Here is a 16,894-nt window from a genome sequence, read left to right on the forward strand (position 1 = left end):
TGGGGGTGAAATTACCCTCTCTCCCCTCCGAGCAAAACCATTGACAGAAGAGACTGAATCCCTGCCCTTCCCACTGCAAACTTCAGCTCTCTGACCCACATGGTAAGAATCCATTTTCTTGGGGTCAGAAAGGACTGCTGGGTAGAGGGTGCTGTGGCCAAGATCCACCTGTAACTTCTGCTGATACATCAATGGATCCAACCCAATATGCAGCTACAGACAGACCTGCTCTCAAGCGCCAAGGTGTACAAAACTCTAGAAAGAGAGGGCCACATTATATAAGCAAAAAACATTCCTTACCCATTATCCTTTTCTGTCAATCACTCACATGCACCCATGGCGATTAGGATCTTGCCAGCTTTATCTGAACATCTAAGAATTCTACACGAAGACTTAGCTGCACGTGCTAAAGTATCAACAGCGTATATACGAGGAGGATTACATTCCTAGTTTTCAAATTAGGCTGAAACCATGCCAAGACACTTGATTGCTTTGCCTGCTTAATGACAACGTATCTCCAGCTGGCATCTCTGCTGCACGGAGCAGTGGAATATAAAAAGAGGGAGTCAAGGTAGAACAAAGAGATCTCTGAGAGGAAGAGGAAGTCAGCCCAGAACAAAACTGTTCACCCAACATATCGCCGGCAGACAAATTTAAAACAATGATGGGGATACCAGATTTTCTGGTTGCGCTGGTGATCTGTTTGCTAATTACGCAGTATTTGAAGTCTCTGTGGAAGAGCCGTCAATATCCCTCCGGACCTATTCTACTCCCTTTCATTGGAAGCCTGTGGAAGGTTGGTTTGAAGCTTCGTCCGGATAGTCTCTTGAAGGTATTTTTTTTCTAATTGAAGACATATTAACAATATGGGGTGTGTGTGTCTGGAAACCCCACATTGAATAACTAGCATGGTGAAGCATTTTTGTGCTTGGAGAAACATTTTCCTAAATTGTTGGAAATCTGTTCTTATATATGATTATGGCAACGAGACTATTACATGCACAAAATTGGAAGAGTTCGACACTGCCTACAATGGAGGAATGTCTGACAAAGTTGTTGGAATTTGCAAGGATGGCAAAACTTACTTCACTGGTTAGAAAAAAGTCAATAAGTTTGTTTGTTGATGAATGGAACCCCCTAACAGACTTTTTACAAGAAATAGACAATAATGATTTGTGGGTTTATGAATTAAGAAATTTGGATGTTAGAAAAAAGAGAGTTTTTATTCATACTTAGAGTAAGTGTAAATTTGCAAACGATACCAGTATTTGTTGTGGAGCAAATCGGAAGCTTTCCCCCCCTGTTTATATAGAGTGATTCCACACACGTTGGATAACGCACTTCCAATCCTCTTTATAGATCATTTGGAATGGATTTTTTGTGTGCGGAACAAAAAATCCACCTCAAACAACTGATAAAGTGCATTGAAAGTGCATTATCCAACGTGTGCAGAGTCAGCAATAGTTTGTCTTTCTCTTTTTATGCTGTTTCTTTGTATGTTTTGCTATTCTTGTGTGTTGGTTAGTCGTTTTTATTTGTTTGATTAGTTTTTGTGCGATTGTAGTTTTTAGGTTTTTGTCTTTTTTATTATATAAAACTATTTAAAAAAGAGAGAAACATTTTTCACAGTGGTTATTCCTGCTGAGGCAGCATGTCCTCCAAAGGGAGCACAGAATTGTGGGAGTGGGTGTTGAAGGGGCCAGAAACGCAGGGCTGACACTGCTTTTCTCCCCCTGCTTGCTCTTGTAGTGTGTAGCATGGTGATCCCAAAATGGCACCGGAGGGAGCCCTGGTGCCCGCTAGTGCATTGTTTGGTGCCTGCTTGCTTCCCTGCCCCCCTCCTGTTAGCCCTGACATGGGAGGGCCCAGGGCTCAGTGGAAGAGCTTCTGCTTTGCATGTGGAAGACCCCAGGTCCAATCTCCAGTGAAAAGGATGAAGTAGGAGGTGATTTGAGACCTCCACGTGAGACCCTGGAGAGCTGCTGCCAGCCAGAGTAGACAATATTGACCACGACAGACAAATGATCTGATTCAGTATAAATCAGCATGATATGTGATCATGTGCGTGAAGCGTGGTACAATACTGCTCCACCAAGGATGGCATGAGTCTGCTTCAGGGATGGAAATGGCTCTTGATGGGGGAATAGGGGCAGATAGGAGTGAATTAGAACATAATTCCAATTTGCTCCTCAGGGAGACTTACTAGCTACACTAGTAAGGGGGAGTTAAACCATCGCCCCTATGTGAACACAGATGCTGTTGCCACACTCATCACTACTGCATGTATTTGCTCTGGTAGAACCGCTGTGTGGTAGAACAGCTGTACCATTTAATGCTTTTAAATGTTTTTAAATGTAGCATTTAATGCTTTTGGATGTTTTTAATGGTATGTGACATTTGTATTTTGTTATCCACCCTGAGCCTGCGAAAGCGGGGAGGGCGGAATATAAATATAATAAATTAAATTAAATTAAATTACTCTCAGGAACCTCACTTCGCTTAATAATAATAATAATAATAACATTCGATTTATATACCGCCCTTCAGGACAACTTAATGCCCACTCAGAGTGGTTTACAAAGTGTTATTATTACCCCACAACAATCACCCTGTGAGGTGGGTGGGGCTAAGAGAGCTCCAGAGAACTATGACTCGCCCAAGGTCACCCAGCTGGCTTTGTGGAGGAGTGGGGAATCAAACCCGGCTCTCCAGATTAGAGTCCCGTGCTCTTAACCCTGTGCTTGTAGGCGGTGGGTGGGTGGCCTTCGGGGTCCCTTTTCATCCTTATCACTCCACCTGGAAGAAAAGAGAGAAAGAAGAGAGATATCAATAATACGTGTTAACAACAGTTGGGATTACTCAACTTTACTCACTTGCTCTTCATTATCACGAGTAAGAAGGGAAGGGGGGACAGTGCTTCACTGCAGTCTTCTTCCTTCTTCCACTTGGAAAAGAGTTCTTTGGACTTTTTATTGTCTCCAGTGTTTTGGCAATTTCTTAGAGATTAAGAGTTTACATTCCAATAAGCCCAGAGACTTTGCGCTCATCACACTGAGAGACTATTTGGATTTATACAGTCTAGTATTCATGACATTGTATGAATGTAAGAGGTTTCTTATATGTCTCTAGACTGACTGGTTTTGTTTATTTTTGAAGGATAAATTGATATTTTTGTATTTAAGAGACTGTATTGGTGTGATATATTCCTCAGGGAGACTTGGCTCCCTCTGCACTGTTAGATCTGGTGCCTGGTGTTTCTTTTCTTCCCCTCTCTCTCCATCTGCCTATCTGCCTTTTTCTTTGCTTAGAAATTTTAGAGCATAATTACAGAGTGTACGCTGTCTGAAGAAGGGAGCTCTGACTCTTGAAAGCTTATTCCATGAAAATCTTGTTGGTCTCTACGATGCCACTGGACTCGAATCCAGTTGTTCTATTGCAGACCAACATGGTTACCATTTAAAAGGAGGAGAAGGGGGAGGGAAGGAAGAGATGAAGGGGAGAGGTTAGAGAAAGGGGCAAGAAAGATCGGAAAGCAGGAGTATGAGATCCTTATTTTGAATCAGTACGAATTAGAGCTGTGGTTCTTATCTTTAACCTGCCAACGTGTGACAAATATGCAAGATTGCCATCAAATATCCCCCAAAGCCACAAATAATTAGGACATCAAAAGAGCACCACAGACAAGGCTCTTAATTTTATTTATATAAAGCCAGTGTGGTGTAGTGGTTAGAGCTTTAGACAATAATCTAGGGGACCCAGATTTGAGTCGCTGCTCTGCTGTGGAAGCTCACTGGATGAACGTGGGCCAGTTACACATTCTCAGCCTAACTTACTGTCCAGGGTTGTTGTGAGGATAAAATGGAGGAGAAGAGAATGATGTCAGCTACTTTGGATCTCCATTAGGGAGAAAGGCAGGGTATAAATGAAATAAATAAGTCAACAAAAAGCCTATGCAAATGACATGACAAGTTCAGGTGTACAGAAGCACCAGTTTGATGTAGTGGTGGTTAAGAGCGGCAGGACTCTAATCGGGAGAGCCAGGTTGGATTCCCCACTCCTCCGCTTGAAGCCAGCTGGGTGACCTTGGGTCAGTCAATGCTCTCTCAGCCCCACCCTCCTCAAAGGGAGATTGTCGTAAGGATAATAATAACATGATTTGTTAACCGCTCTAAGTGTGGCATTAAGTTATCCTGAAGGGTGGTATATAAATCAAATGCTGTTGTTATTGTTATCAGGGGTCATTTCATAGAAAAAGAGCTGCAGGAACTACTGGGGGAGGAAAAGGAATCACGTGGGTGGGGCCACCACCCATGTGATATCTTTTCAGAGGTTCCGCTGGAACGGTGTTCCGTCGCATTCCCCCTCAAAATGAGCCCTGATTGTTATTATTATTATTACATTTGATGTGACCCTTGTGCTGGATGACCATTAGCTGACTCCTTAATTAACTAATGTTAATGCTAATATTCTCTGAGGAAAGTGGGTCTGAAGGAGGAAAGAGAGAACTGGTGAAAATGCACCCCCCCATTCCATCAGCGGAAGTCGTCTAGGACTTATCCATTAAAAAACACACCATCTGATTTTACACATGCCACTGAAAGCACAGTTCAGCCTTTAGCCCACTGTGATTGTGCATGCTGAACGACAGCTGTGTTGAATTTCTTTTTTTTTAAAAAAAGATTTAATTTAATTTGTTTGTTTATTCATTTATTATATTAGATTTTTAGTCTGCCCTCCCCGACAGGCGGGCTCAGGGCAGAGTACAACTTTTCAATTTACGTAAATATAGTTAAAAACAGATAAAACAGTATACAAATAACATTAAAACAACTTTATATAATACAGCTTCTCTTTAGATGGCGACGATAAAATACTGCTTTTCAAGCCCTGGCTCATATGTAGGGTGGTGGATAGATCTTTAGTGTGGCCAGTGGGGGCCTAACCTAGCCTCCACCATATGCCTGGTGGAACATCTCTGTCTTACAGGGCCGGCGGAAAGATAATAAATCCCACCGGGCCCTGGTTTCCTCAGACAGAGAGTTCCACCAGGTTGGTGCCCGGACCGAAAAGGCTCTGGCTCTGGTCGAGGCCAGGTGGGCCTCCCTTAAAAAGAAAAGATATAACAATAGAAAGTGCATAAAAACTGATACAAGCGCTGCATTTAAATTTAGATTAAGCTAATAGAAAGATATATTCAGAGTATGTAACGGCATCTCTAAATTATATAATAGCTCTTGTTCCCCCTCCGTTGCTTGTATGCTGTGTTGAATTTCTGAATTCATGGATGGCCATGCAGGACGGTTGGTTTATGAGCGAATTCTGTCTGTCTCGAACATTCCAATGCTTACATTCTGACTTCATGTTTTCTTCATTAATTCCATGGGTGTTTCTGAGGCAGACAATCCCTTCTTCATTCCAAGAAATATTGTAGAAACAGTAAAGACAAGCCGAGACATTCCTACAATTCATCAGGAACACTTGATTTGTTTCCCCCAAATCTCTGGAATGTTCAGAGCAAAAATTCAGAACACAAAATAAAAAAAGGATTTACCTGGATTCTCAGCTCACCGTTAGAACCAGTTCATTCCTGCGTCTTTGAGTTGATGATGCTTCAAATTCAAATTTATTATTATTACAGTCAAATAACCAGCAAGAAAAAGATCACATACACAAACCACAGTTCCTATCTACATAAAAATAAAGGGAGAACAGATTTAGTTAAAACTATTATCATACTCTGCGGATAATAAATCCTGAAAGATAAAACTATCTTCAATCTCTCCTTTTGTTAAAAACTTCCACTTGTTTATGATCAAAAAACAATATTTTGCTACTGTCAAGGATACAGGCTTCTTAGTATCTTCCAGCAAATATTTCAGTAGCACAGTATCTGCAGATTCCAAATGATTATCCAAAGATTTAAACTTGGAGAGTAATGGATTTACTAACTGCTGCCTCTCTTCGGAATACAACTTACGAGTTGATGATGCAGCTTTCTCTGCCTGGAAGCTCCTTCCAGGCAGAGAATTTGTATTGTAGGGAAGGGGTCTCAGATGCTTCGCTAATGAGTTAGGGACCATAGACTTCATCACTATACTGCCTTACATATTATCTGCTGCTTTAAATACGTACACCTGTGTACCACCAGTGCTCCATGTTGTCTAATGTTAGTCCTAGAATTGTTTATGATCTGCTTCAGTATCTTTTTCTACTCTACTGGATTCTTGCTAATACTATGTCTTTTAAACTTGTATCTATTTACCCTATGGTATTGTTTATGAAATGTCCTTGATACTGTATTGAAATGTACTTGATACTGATTGTACTAAACTCATACTGTGTAATCTGCCTTGAGTCTCAGTGAGAATAAATACTAATGCTAAGGTACATGACGACAATGAAAATGAAAAGACCATAGCAGCAGCAATTTATTTAAAGCATTGTTATGCTGCCTTTCCACTCAGTTTAGGATCCCCCAGGCAGCAAAATATCATGTTCATTAATTACACTTTAATTCAGAAAGATTTAATTCTACGTGTCTGGCTTTATGCTAATATTCAAATTTGCAGCTACCCTACCCTATTTTAGCAAGAGCCCCGTGGCGCAGAATGGTAAGCTGCAGTACTGCAGCCCAAGCTCTGCTCACGACCTGAGTTTGATCCTGGCGGAATCTGGGTTCAGGTAGCCAGCTCAAGGTTGACTCAGCCTTCCATCCTTCCGAGGTCGGTAAAATGAGTACCCAGTTTCCAGGGGGTAAAGCGTAGATAACTGGGGAAGGCAATGGCAAATCATCCCATAACAAGAAGCCTGCCAAGAAAACATTGTGATGCGACGTCCCCCCATGGGTCAGTAATGACTCGGTGCTTGCACAGGGGACTACCTTTACCTTTGTACCTATCCTATTTTATCTGTTTTCATTGAATGTCCTAACTGTTGATTATTTAATATTTTTGCTATATGTATATCCTAGCTCTGTGAACATTATATTGTATTCGCTTGCAATGGAATCCACCTTGGATCTCAGTGAGAAAGGCAGAGTATAAATCAACAACAACAACAATAAAATAATATGAAAATGATTAAAAACAACAAACAAACTAAACATGCACACACTTAAAACACATACACTATTAAAAGGCATGCACAGGATAAATAATAAGATAAATTCCTTTCTAAGGAAGACTGGTATTAGATTACTTAGCTAGGATACTAACCCCTGAACAAAACGGAAGATATCTGGTGTTCAGGCTACCCCACCTGGATAGTTAGGTGGGTAGCTGTGTTGATCTGCAGTAGAACAGTAGGATTTGAGTCGAGTGGCACTTTAGCGCTACTCCCTTCGGGAGCTCTGACTCTTTTTTTTTTTATTTTTTTCATAGCTACAAAACACTACACAAGACTATCACAAGGAAAGGGGAGAGGGAAGGGACAAAGGGGGTGGGAAAAGAAAAGGGGGGGAATGAACTACAAACACTAAACACTACACTTCAATGTTTCCCTTCATACTGTCATAATACAAAAATAGCTCCATAGATTAATGATGGAGTGGTTAATCATACAGAGAATAAACATTTCAAATTCTGATTAAACTTTCCTCCCCCTTCTAGGTCCCGGACGCAATTCTCTCTGTGCAACTGCTGTTGCGATGCTCTCCTCCCCCCCCCCTCCGGCTCCTCCTTTTCTTCGTTCTTGGTGCAGCAGAGTTCTGGGTTTTTATTCTCAAAATCCTTTAGTTGATCTTCTGATAATATCTTATAGGCCTGATCTTTATATCTGAACCATATTCCTTCCGGGAATAACCATTTGTACTTTATTCCATGGTCCCTCAGAAGTGCTGCAAACTTTTTATATTTAAAACGCCGTTTCCGGACTAGAAATGGAACGTCCTTCAAAATCTTGACTTTCAAACCCATAAAGTCCAAATCCGCATTGTATGAGTTATATAGGATGGTGTCCCGAATCTTTTTAGATGAAAAGTCAATAATGATCTCACGAGGCAACTGTCGCTTTGTTGCATATTTTGAAGAAGCCCGACGGACCTCCAAAATGGCGCTTTTGACCTCTTCTTTAGTCGTCCTCGCGGGTGTCGCCAGTAGTTCCGAGACCAAATCCCACAGATCCTCATTTTCCTCCTCTTTAACGTTTTGGAGACGCAAAATTGTCTGCGTTCGTTCCACCTGTAGCCCGATCAGCTGGTTCTCCACCAACTTCAGCTCCTTTTTTGTAGCCTTCACAAGTGACGCACTTTCCAGAGCAGACTTTTCTGCCCCCCCCGCTGCTGCCTTAATGGTTTTCACCTCGCTTTCAATTAAGCCCACCCTTTGATCAGTTTCGTTCAGCTTGTCAACAAAGGGTTTTATAGCTTCCACCACCGCCCTGCGTACCAACTCTTCGAGCGACTCCCCCTTCTGCAAGGTAGCCGAGATTGACTTACCGAGAGCGGGACTTTGCTTCTTTGCTGCCATTTGGGGGGGGGGGGGCGCCAACAAAATTCTGGAACTCAACGAAGGGGAAGAGCGAGTCTTCTTCAGATCAACCTCTCCTTCACAAACGCTTGTAGAACAGAAGGGATTCGCTTGTTTACAGGCTTCCGCCTGTTTCTTTTACTTGCCGTTTCTCGTTGCCCGGCGGCACTCGAGGCGCCGCGCACATCTGCCGGCCTCCATAGGGACAAACGGGCAATTCCCCCCCCGCATTGATTTCGGGGAGTTCTTCCCGCCGCGTCCCGGACCCTGGCTCCCTCCCTGGGAGTCCTGGGGGCTAATCCTTGCGGATCAGCCGCCCGGTCAGGGTGCCCGGTCGTTTCCTCCCGGACCAGCCGAGAGGAGCGTCCGGCATGGCTGAGAAAACGAAACCGAATCGGGAGCTCTGACTCTTGAAAGATTACACTCTGAAAATCTTCTGGGTCTCTGAGGTGCCACTTGACTCAAATCCTGCAAACCTAGAGGAAAAAGTAGGGAACAATAGCTAAAAGCAACGACGTGCTACAGAATCTGTGAATTATATGCCCGTATGAATAAACCTGCCATCTGAGAATACTCTTCATGCATCTAGCATGCACAAAAACTTAGGTGACAACGAATTAGTTGTTTTCAAAGGACCACAATACACTTCCTTTGTTTTGTTGTCGCAGACATTATGCAGCTCACCCTTCCAGATTTTGCCAAGTTTCCACTTTCCCTCAGCACGTACAGTATTATCCGGGAAGTTCTCTTTCAGATCTCTACGGCAGATCAAGTTCCAAAGTGCTGTCCAGAACGATCCCAACTTTTCACAGATCAAAACAAGAAGAGTCCTGTTACACATTGTTATTTTGACACTTGGTATGATTTCTCAAACCTCCCACACCCACTAGTATGGGCCTGGTTAACACATGCAGAAGAATAAGAATGTATTATGTTGAAGACATAATGTGCAGTTCTGAAGGTGCAGTTGGTGTATTCCAGTTCTAAATACTTATTTGCATTAACATATCAATGCAAATACAAAACTGGCTCTGAAGGAAGAAGGGAATCATGGTTGTTGTGGGTTTTTTTTTTAACATAAGGGAACATTCCAAAGTACGATCCACCGCTTGTAGAATGACGTGGTGCAATCCATTCTATTCGTCAGCATTATAACAGCCATTCCTACCTCACTTACTTGCACACGTGAATCAAGACCCAAATGGTGTGGAGTCCTCTAGTTTGCATGCTGAATGACAAGTTAATTTACATTGCAATTACCTGTCCTGCCATGGTATAAAATTAAGAGGGCATTAAACATTAGCGGTTACCCTAGGAAAAAACAAGTTAATTGTATTAGCACCAGCACCAGCCGTAGAATCTAGAACTGCAGGCTGTGAGCATCAGACATGCCATAAACTCTGTATAAAATAGAGGTAAAATGGAACTCACCTCTCCAAAGAGTTAACTTGTGGAGATCTTCAAAAATGAAGCTGAGGTCTCAAGATTGAGAGTTTCAGCAATGTGCACTGATTTTTTTTAAAATCAGAAATCCCTGAAATTTCCACCAAAGTCAACGGTAGACAGTGACAGGTAGAGAGGCACTAGAAAATCAGCACAGTTGGGGCGTATTGTGGAGACCCTCAAGTAGAAAGCCTCAGATATAGTAATACAAAAGGTTAAACTAAATAAGTGTATGCAAAAGTGGGCAACATACAAACAGGGTCCATTCAATGCAATGTACATGCAATATTTTTGGCAACCACTGGAGTTGGACCCTCTAGAATTCAACTTTCTTTTCTCTTGTACCCTAAAATGCCCCTGAAATTTAACTCTTGGGGCTCCCTGATCCTTTTGGCTACAGCAGCAGGGGGAAGATGAGGAAGTCCCATTCTGTGGGTGGAAATCCTTCATCTGCAGAAAAACTCCAGTGGATCCAAAAAACAGCTTCCATGAGATGCATCTCCCTGGATGTAACAGCTATAGATTGAGAGATACTACAGGCAGCCGGAAATTCCCCCCCCAGCCCACTCGTCCTTTGTTTTCTCATTCTATGGTATCACAAGAACTCTTGCCACACCAGTAAAGAATAAGGAAGTTGTTTCTCTGACGGGAAGGTGAAATGGGTGGAATGAAAATTAAAGTTTACATTTAAACAAGGCATTGGAGGAATTTCCTCTGTGTTGGTTGAAGAGGTCTCTGACAGGCTCTCCACATGTTGCAAATTTCCTGGGGACGCTCAAGTGCAGGATTTTATGCGTGGTTCTCAAATCACATGTAGAATGTTCTTGTTCGATGCACATGCATGCCATTTTCACGGGAGCTCCCTTTGTGTGATTGTATCTGCGAGTGAGTCCAGAGGGCAAAGCGCCAATTCAGCTCTGTTTTCACTGAGAGAACAAGTACTGTAGGTTCTTTTGACTTGCCAATTTGCGTTAAGGGAAATTCAAGTCATGGCTTGGGATGCTGAAAGATCAACATGGAAATACATTATCTGATCAGGACAAAATAAAAGAAAGATGGAAACAATACACCAAAGAACCGTACAAAAGAGATGGAAGGAAGACAGATACCTTCGACGAAGAACTTTTTTGATGAAGAATCTTTTGATGAAGAACCAGAAACCTTAGAAAGTGAATTAAAAGCTGCACTCAAAGCAATTGGGAAAAACAAAACACCTGGATGTCGTGGGCCAGGTCAGCTCAGGCAGGATAGTCTGAGTCCAGTCCAAGGTCGGTGCACGAGTTCAAAGGCAGGTGAGAGTTTCAAGTCCAAAGTCCAGAATCCAGAAGCCAAGCCAAGAGGTCCATAGGTCAGTTACCAGTCAGAGCAAGGGCTATCCAGAAGCAGGGTCAAGGCATGGTCCGGTGGTCACACGGCAAAGCAAGGGCAGAACAAGGTTCAGCAGAGCAGTCGCAGCAGGAACAGGATTCCGACGTGTTGCTTCCATGCCTCCTGATTGTCTGCGGCAGGGTTTTATAGGTAGGCTGGGCTGCCAGCCAGCTGCTGGGGAGCCATCCTGTGCTTACTTCTTCATTGCTCTCTACAAGCAGCTGCTGTCTAGCCAGGAGGTGTGCACTTTGCCGCCTCTCCTGCAGCTCCACCTGCTGCCTCTGTCTATGGCATTCCCTGGGGGAAGCTGGAGGTTTGGGCATCCTTGGCAGCGCTTCACCAGTGGTGGTAGAACTGGAGGGTGGTGGTGCTTCTGGCTCAGCTGCTGACTGAGGGCTTTGGATAACTGCTGGCTGGGCTTCACCAGTGGTGTTTGGGCTGCAGGGTGTTGGGGCTGCTGGCTCAGCTGCTGATGGCTTTGGATAACTGCTGGCTGGGCTTCACCAGTGGTGTTTGGGCTGCAGGGTGTTGGGGCTGCTGGCTCAGCTGCTGGCCGTGGACTCTGATCTGCCAGCAGCTACTCCTCCCAACTACTGGCTTCAGCTGCATCAGGACTAGCTTGGCTGGTTACACGAGGCTCCTCTTCCTCTGAGGAGTCCTCGCCCTCACTGAGCCCCATGACCCTGGAGTAGATGGAATACCAACAGAGCTATTTCAGGCTACAGAAATGGAGTCCATCAGTATCTTAACAAGAATCAGTCAACAAATATGGAAAACAAAACGATGGCCCACAGACTGGAAATGCTCAGTCTACATTTCAATTCCAAAAAACGGGGTGCCGAAGAGTGCCGCAACTATTGGACTATCACGTTAATTTCCCATGCAAGCAAAGTGATGCTCAAAATTCTACAGCAAAGACTCTTAGCATATATGGGACAAGGAATGCCAGATGTTCAAGCTGGATTCTGGAAAGTTAGAGGCATTAGAGATCACATTGCAAATTTATGATGCCTAATGGAACATACCAGGGAATTTCAGAAGAAAATCAGCCTGTGTTTTATAGATTGCAGCAAAGCTTTTGACTGTGCGGATCATGAAAAGCTACGGAGAGTCTTAAAAGAAATGGGAGTGCCACAACATCTGATTGTTTTGATGCGCAATCTGTACTCTGGAGAAGAGGCTACTGTCAGGACAGAATATGGGGAAACAGAATGGTTTCCAATTGGTAAAGATGTCAGGCAAGGATGCATATTATCTCCCTACCTGTTCAACCTCTATGCGTAAGGAAAACTGGATTAGATCTAGAAGAAGGTGGAGTGAAAATTTGTGGAAAGAGCATTCACAGTTTGAGATATGTAGATGACACCACATTACTGGTAGAAAACAGTGAAGACTTGAAATAACTAATGATGAAGGTTAAAGGAGAAAGTTCCAAAGCAGGATTACAGCTGAACATCATGAAGACAAAAGTAAGGACTACTGAGGAACTACACAATTTTAAAGTTGACAATGAAGAAACTGAAATTGTCCAAGATTTTCTATTCCTTGGCTCAATCATCAACCAAAAGGAAGACTGCAAAGAAGAAATTAGAAGAAGATTGAGACTTGGAAGAGCAGCTGTGAGGGAGCTAGAGAAGATCCTTAAAGATAAAAATGTCTCTCTGGGAACCAAGATCCAGATAATCCAAACTATGGTATTCCCCATTACTATTTATGGATGTGAAAGTTGGACAGTGAAGAAAGCTGACAGGAAGAAAATGGATTCATATGGTGCCGGAGGAGAGTTTTGCAAATACCATGGACAGCCAAAAAGCCAAATAAGTGGGTACTAGATCAAATCAAGCCTGAATTCTCCCTAGAAACTAAAATGACAAGACTGAGGCTATCATACTTTGGTCACATCATGAGAAGATTCTCTGGAGAAGCCAATAATGCTAGGAAAAGTGGAAGGCAGTAGGAAAAGAGGAAGATCTAAAATGAGATGGCTTGACTCAATAAAAGAAGCCACGTCCTCCAGTTTGCAGGATCAGAGCAAGTCTGTTAATGATAGGACATTTTGGAGGTCTGTCCACTGTCTGTCACTCATAGGGTCGCCATAGGTCGGAGGTGACTTGACAGCATATAACACACACACACACACACAAGGTGTGAGAAAATGTTAAGATCTGGATTTCAATAGATGGATGTGGGGGAAATTGGGACACTTTTAGCAGTTGAGGAGGAATGGATATTGAACACATGAATGTAATGATGACGAACAAATAGAAGTGTTACTGTGTGAGTGAGCGCATGGGAAGTTGGAGGGGGACATATGAAATGAAGTTTGCTTCAGTGTCCCTAGGTACTTAGTAACGTGTAGAGAGACTGTGTGTTTGACAGTTCCTTGTGCACGTTACACAGTTGAGAAGAGAATCTCTACAGTACTATCCCATCACTAGTGTCAATCCGGTAATCTTGGTAATGCAGACTCAAGGGACCACAAAAGGAATGCCAGGTTTTTGTTTGTAAGGATAGCCATCTTTGTTTCTGCATGGCTTCATTAAGATGAGAGTAATGAGAGTGCTAACGAAAGAGAATAAACAAACTGATTTTCAAGTCAAAACAAGGGCATCCATTTATAGATGCCGTGGCATAGCAATTCAAGCTGTGAGCCAGTCCTATCCAAAAATGTTACCTGAGCCATAAACTCATTTTAGATATGCCACTATTCTCTTTGCCCTGTTTGTAATATTGAGGGAAATAACTCTGTCTTAAATGACCTGGCAAGGATTGCTGTGATCAAGAATGGAAGTATTTCAAATCCCTAAGAAAAGTGCCCACCGAATATTAAGTTTTGTTACACTCCAAAAGTTAAATAAATGATTCGCCACTGGAGTATAGATTTACTGTAGCTGTCACGAACGGGCTTAGATGGATGTAATATGTGATGTGAAACATTCTTTAATTCATTTTATCTGCTTTGACCCACACTTGCAGATTGCAAAAAGTCACGGAGACGTTTTCACCCTGTGGATCGCGCACATCCCGGTGGTTGTGTTGTCTGGATTTGAAGCCGTGAAAGATGCGCTGGTTGGCAATTCTGAAGCACTCTCTGGGCGACCAATGTTCCCCTTTTTTAAAGTTCTGGGAAACGAAAAGGGTAAGCTTTGATCAAGGCTTCCCTCCCCCCCGCCTTTTCAGTCTTGTGATTTTGGGTGGGGATTGTCCCAATAGCATGGAATGTTGGTGAGTTTTTAGGCTCAATTAACGTGTTTTGTAAAAGACAGTCATATGTTTCACCACGCTTTAAATAATGAATTCACACACTTTGGGTAATAAATTTTCAGTGCACTTCCAATACACTTTAATAATAGTTTGCAACTCGATTTTCTGTGAAACAGGAACGTCCAGTTGGAAAGCTTCACTAAAGTGCATTGCAAGTACATTATCCAACGGTGCAGAAAGGAGCAGTTTCTTCTAATTAGGCCAGATAACAATAACAACAATGACATTTGATTTATATATCACCCTTCTGGACAACTTAATGCCCACTCACAGAGCGGTTTACAAAGTGTGTTATTATTATCCTCACAACAATCACCCTGTGAGGTGGGAGGGGCTGAGAGAGCTCTGAGAGAGCTGTGACTGACCCAAGGTCACCCAGCTGGCTACAAGTGGAGGAATCAAACCTGGCTTTCCAGATTAGAGTCCTGCTACTCTTAACCACTACACCAAACTGCTTTGAGGACTGGATCTAGTTTTGGGCATCCCCATATCGAATATGACACAGCTGCTTTTTGATTGCTGCAGGTATTATGTTCTCCAACGGTGAAACCTGGTGGCAGCAAAGACATTTTGGGCAAGCTATTCTGCAGAAGCTGGTGTTAGAGAAGAAAGATCTGGAGCATCAGATAGGAGAGGAAGGCCGTCAGCTCGTGGAGACCTTTGCACATGAAAAAGGTATGTAAGAGATTTAAGAGATGGGCAAATTGATTTGCAGCAGCCGAGCTTTCCCTGCTGGGCGTTTCTCAATAGCTACAGGAGATAATTTTGCAGAGCACTGATTTCTGTGGCTTCCAGAAATGAAACATCTATGACCAACCTGCCCCACGCTTTTCGATTGCTCAAGAGGTATATTGTTTTTAATATCTTCACTGCTGTTGGATACGGTTTTATGCAGGGCTTTTTTTCTGGGAAAAGAGGTGGTGGAACTCAGTGGGTTGCCAACACAGGGGGCAACTCTTGGCGGGAGGTGGTGCCCCTGGTACCACATGTGCACGCGCAAAGTGCACACATACTCCCAGGGCCGATGATGTCACTTTGGGTCAGCTGGAACAAGGGGGGAGTTTTTAAAAGTTTAAATCGCCCTTGGCAAAAATGGTCACATGGCTGGTAGCTTATGAAGTTTGCCCAGAAGTGAAACCATCGCTCTCACAATGCTGGCCACTCACCGTTTCCATGCCCCAACCCTCCTGCCAGTTGCCAGACCTGGCCTGGCAACCCTAGTCCTAATCCGGCATGGGTACAACATAGAAGGAAGGAGGACACACAAGTACTATTTTTTTTTAAAAAGGTAAAGGTAGTGCAAGCACCGAGTCATTAGTGACCCATAGGGGAACGTTGCATCACGACGTTTTCTTGGCAGACTTTTGTTACGGGGTGGTTTGCCATTGCCTTCCCCAGTCCTCTGGACTTTACCCCCAAGAAACTGGGTACTCATTTTACCGACCTTGGAAGGGTGGAAGGCTGAGTCAACCTTGAGCCGGCTATTTGAACCCGGCTTCCGCCAGGATCGAACTCAGGTCGTGAGCAGAGCTTGGACTGCGGTACTGCAGCTTACCCCTCTGCGCCACGGGGCTCTTACTATATTATTGTGACTGAATTCACTGGTTGAGTCTGGGTTCTCCATTATACCCACTGAGCTCCATTTTGAGGAAACAAACCATCTATCAGAGTCACTTTCGGAATCGCAGCCGCAACTTGAAAAAGATAGTTGTGAACCTGGAAATGATTTCAGGTGTCTGTCCCTTTGTGCACAGCCACTCATTTGCACAAGAGTATCCCCATACAATCCTCGACATAAGTATAGATTGGCAGGTGAAAATAAGTGCCCTTTGCACTCATGAACTGGTCCTAAGATGACACTGCAAAATATCTGTGGATATCACTATATGCCTGGAATGAGTGAGTGAAAGAATGGTGGGTTTATGACAGATAGCTATTATGTCCACAGGGGAGCCGATAGACCCTTCGCTGCATATTTTGCATTCAGTCTCCAAAATGATTTGCGCTGCTGCTTTTGGACACCCTTTTCCCATTGAGGACAAAGCCTTGCATGAGCTGACTGAACATATTAATACTATTACAAAATCCGGGTGCTCTGCTGGAGTTATGGTGAGTAGTCATTTATTCCCCGTTCTCTTCCCACAGGTCAACAATGCTGAATTATACTGAGCCGGGCTGATGACTGGGGGCGGCTAAGATTTCCCTTTGCTTGTTGAATTCTACCTGTATCACAAAGCATTAGAATCATTTCCCCCCAACTTTTTTTCAATTTATTATTGCAAGAATTTTTCAAGTGCATGTATAATGACAACTATGGAATGCAATCTTCAGATTGTGAGGTTTGGGGATAAAAT

General features: G+C 43.3%; 1 protein-coding gene across 1 annotated transcript in view; it reads left to right on the top strand.

Moving 5' to 3' along the window:
- Window positions 1–623: 623 nt before the first annotated feature.
- LOC129332462 (cytochrome P450 2J5-like) overlaps window positions 624–16,894 on the top strand; it is a 32,513-nt gene continuing 16,242 nt past the window's right edge. The window contains exons 1-4 of the mRNA XM_054983603.1: window positions 624–832; window positions 14,253–14,415; window positions 15,066–15,215; window positions 16,489–16,649. Of these exons, the coding sequence (XP_054839578.1) occupies window positions 662–832; window positions 14,253–14,415; window positions 15,066–15,215; window positions 16,489–16,649 (645 nt within the window). The 5' untranslated portion in view covers window positions 624–661. The remainder of the gene's footprint in view (window positions 833–14,252; window positions 14,416–15,065; window positions 15,216–16,488; window positions 16,650–16,894) is intronic.

The sequence above is a fragment of the Eublepharis macularius genome, chromosome 6 (assembly GCF_028583425.1).
Source record: "Eublepharis macularius isolate TG4126 chromosome 6, MPM_Emac_v1.0, whole genome shotgun sequence".
In the NCBI taxonomy this organism is placed as follows: Eukaryota; Metazoa; Chordata; class Lepidosauria; order Squamata; family Eublepharidae; genus Eublepharis; species Eublepharis macularius.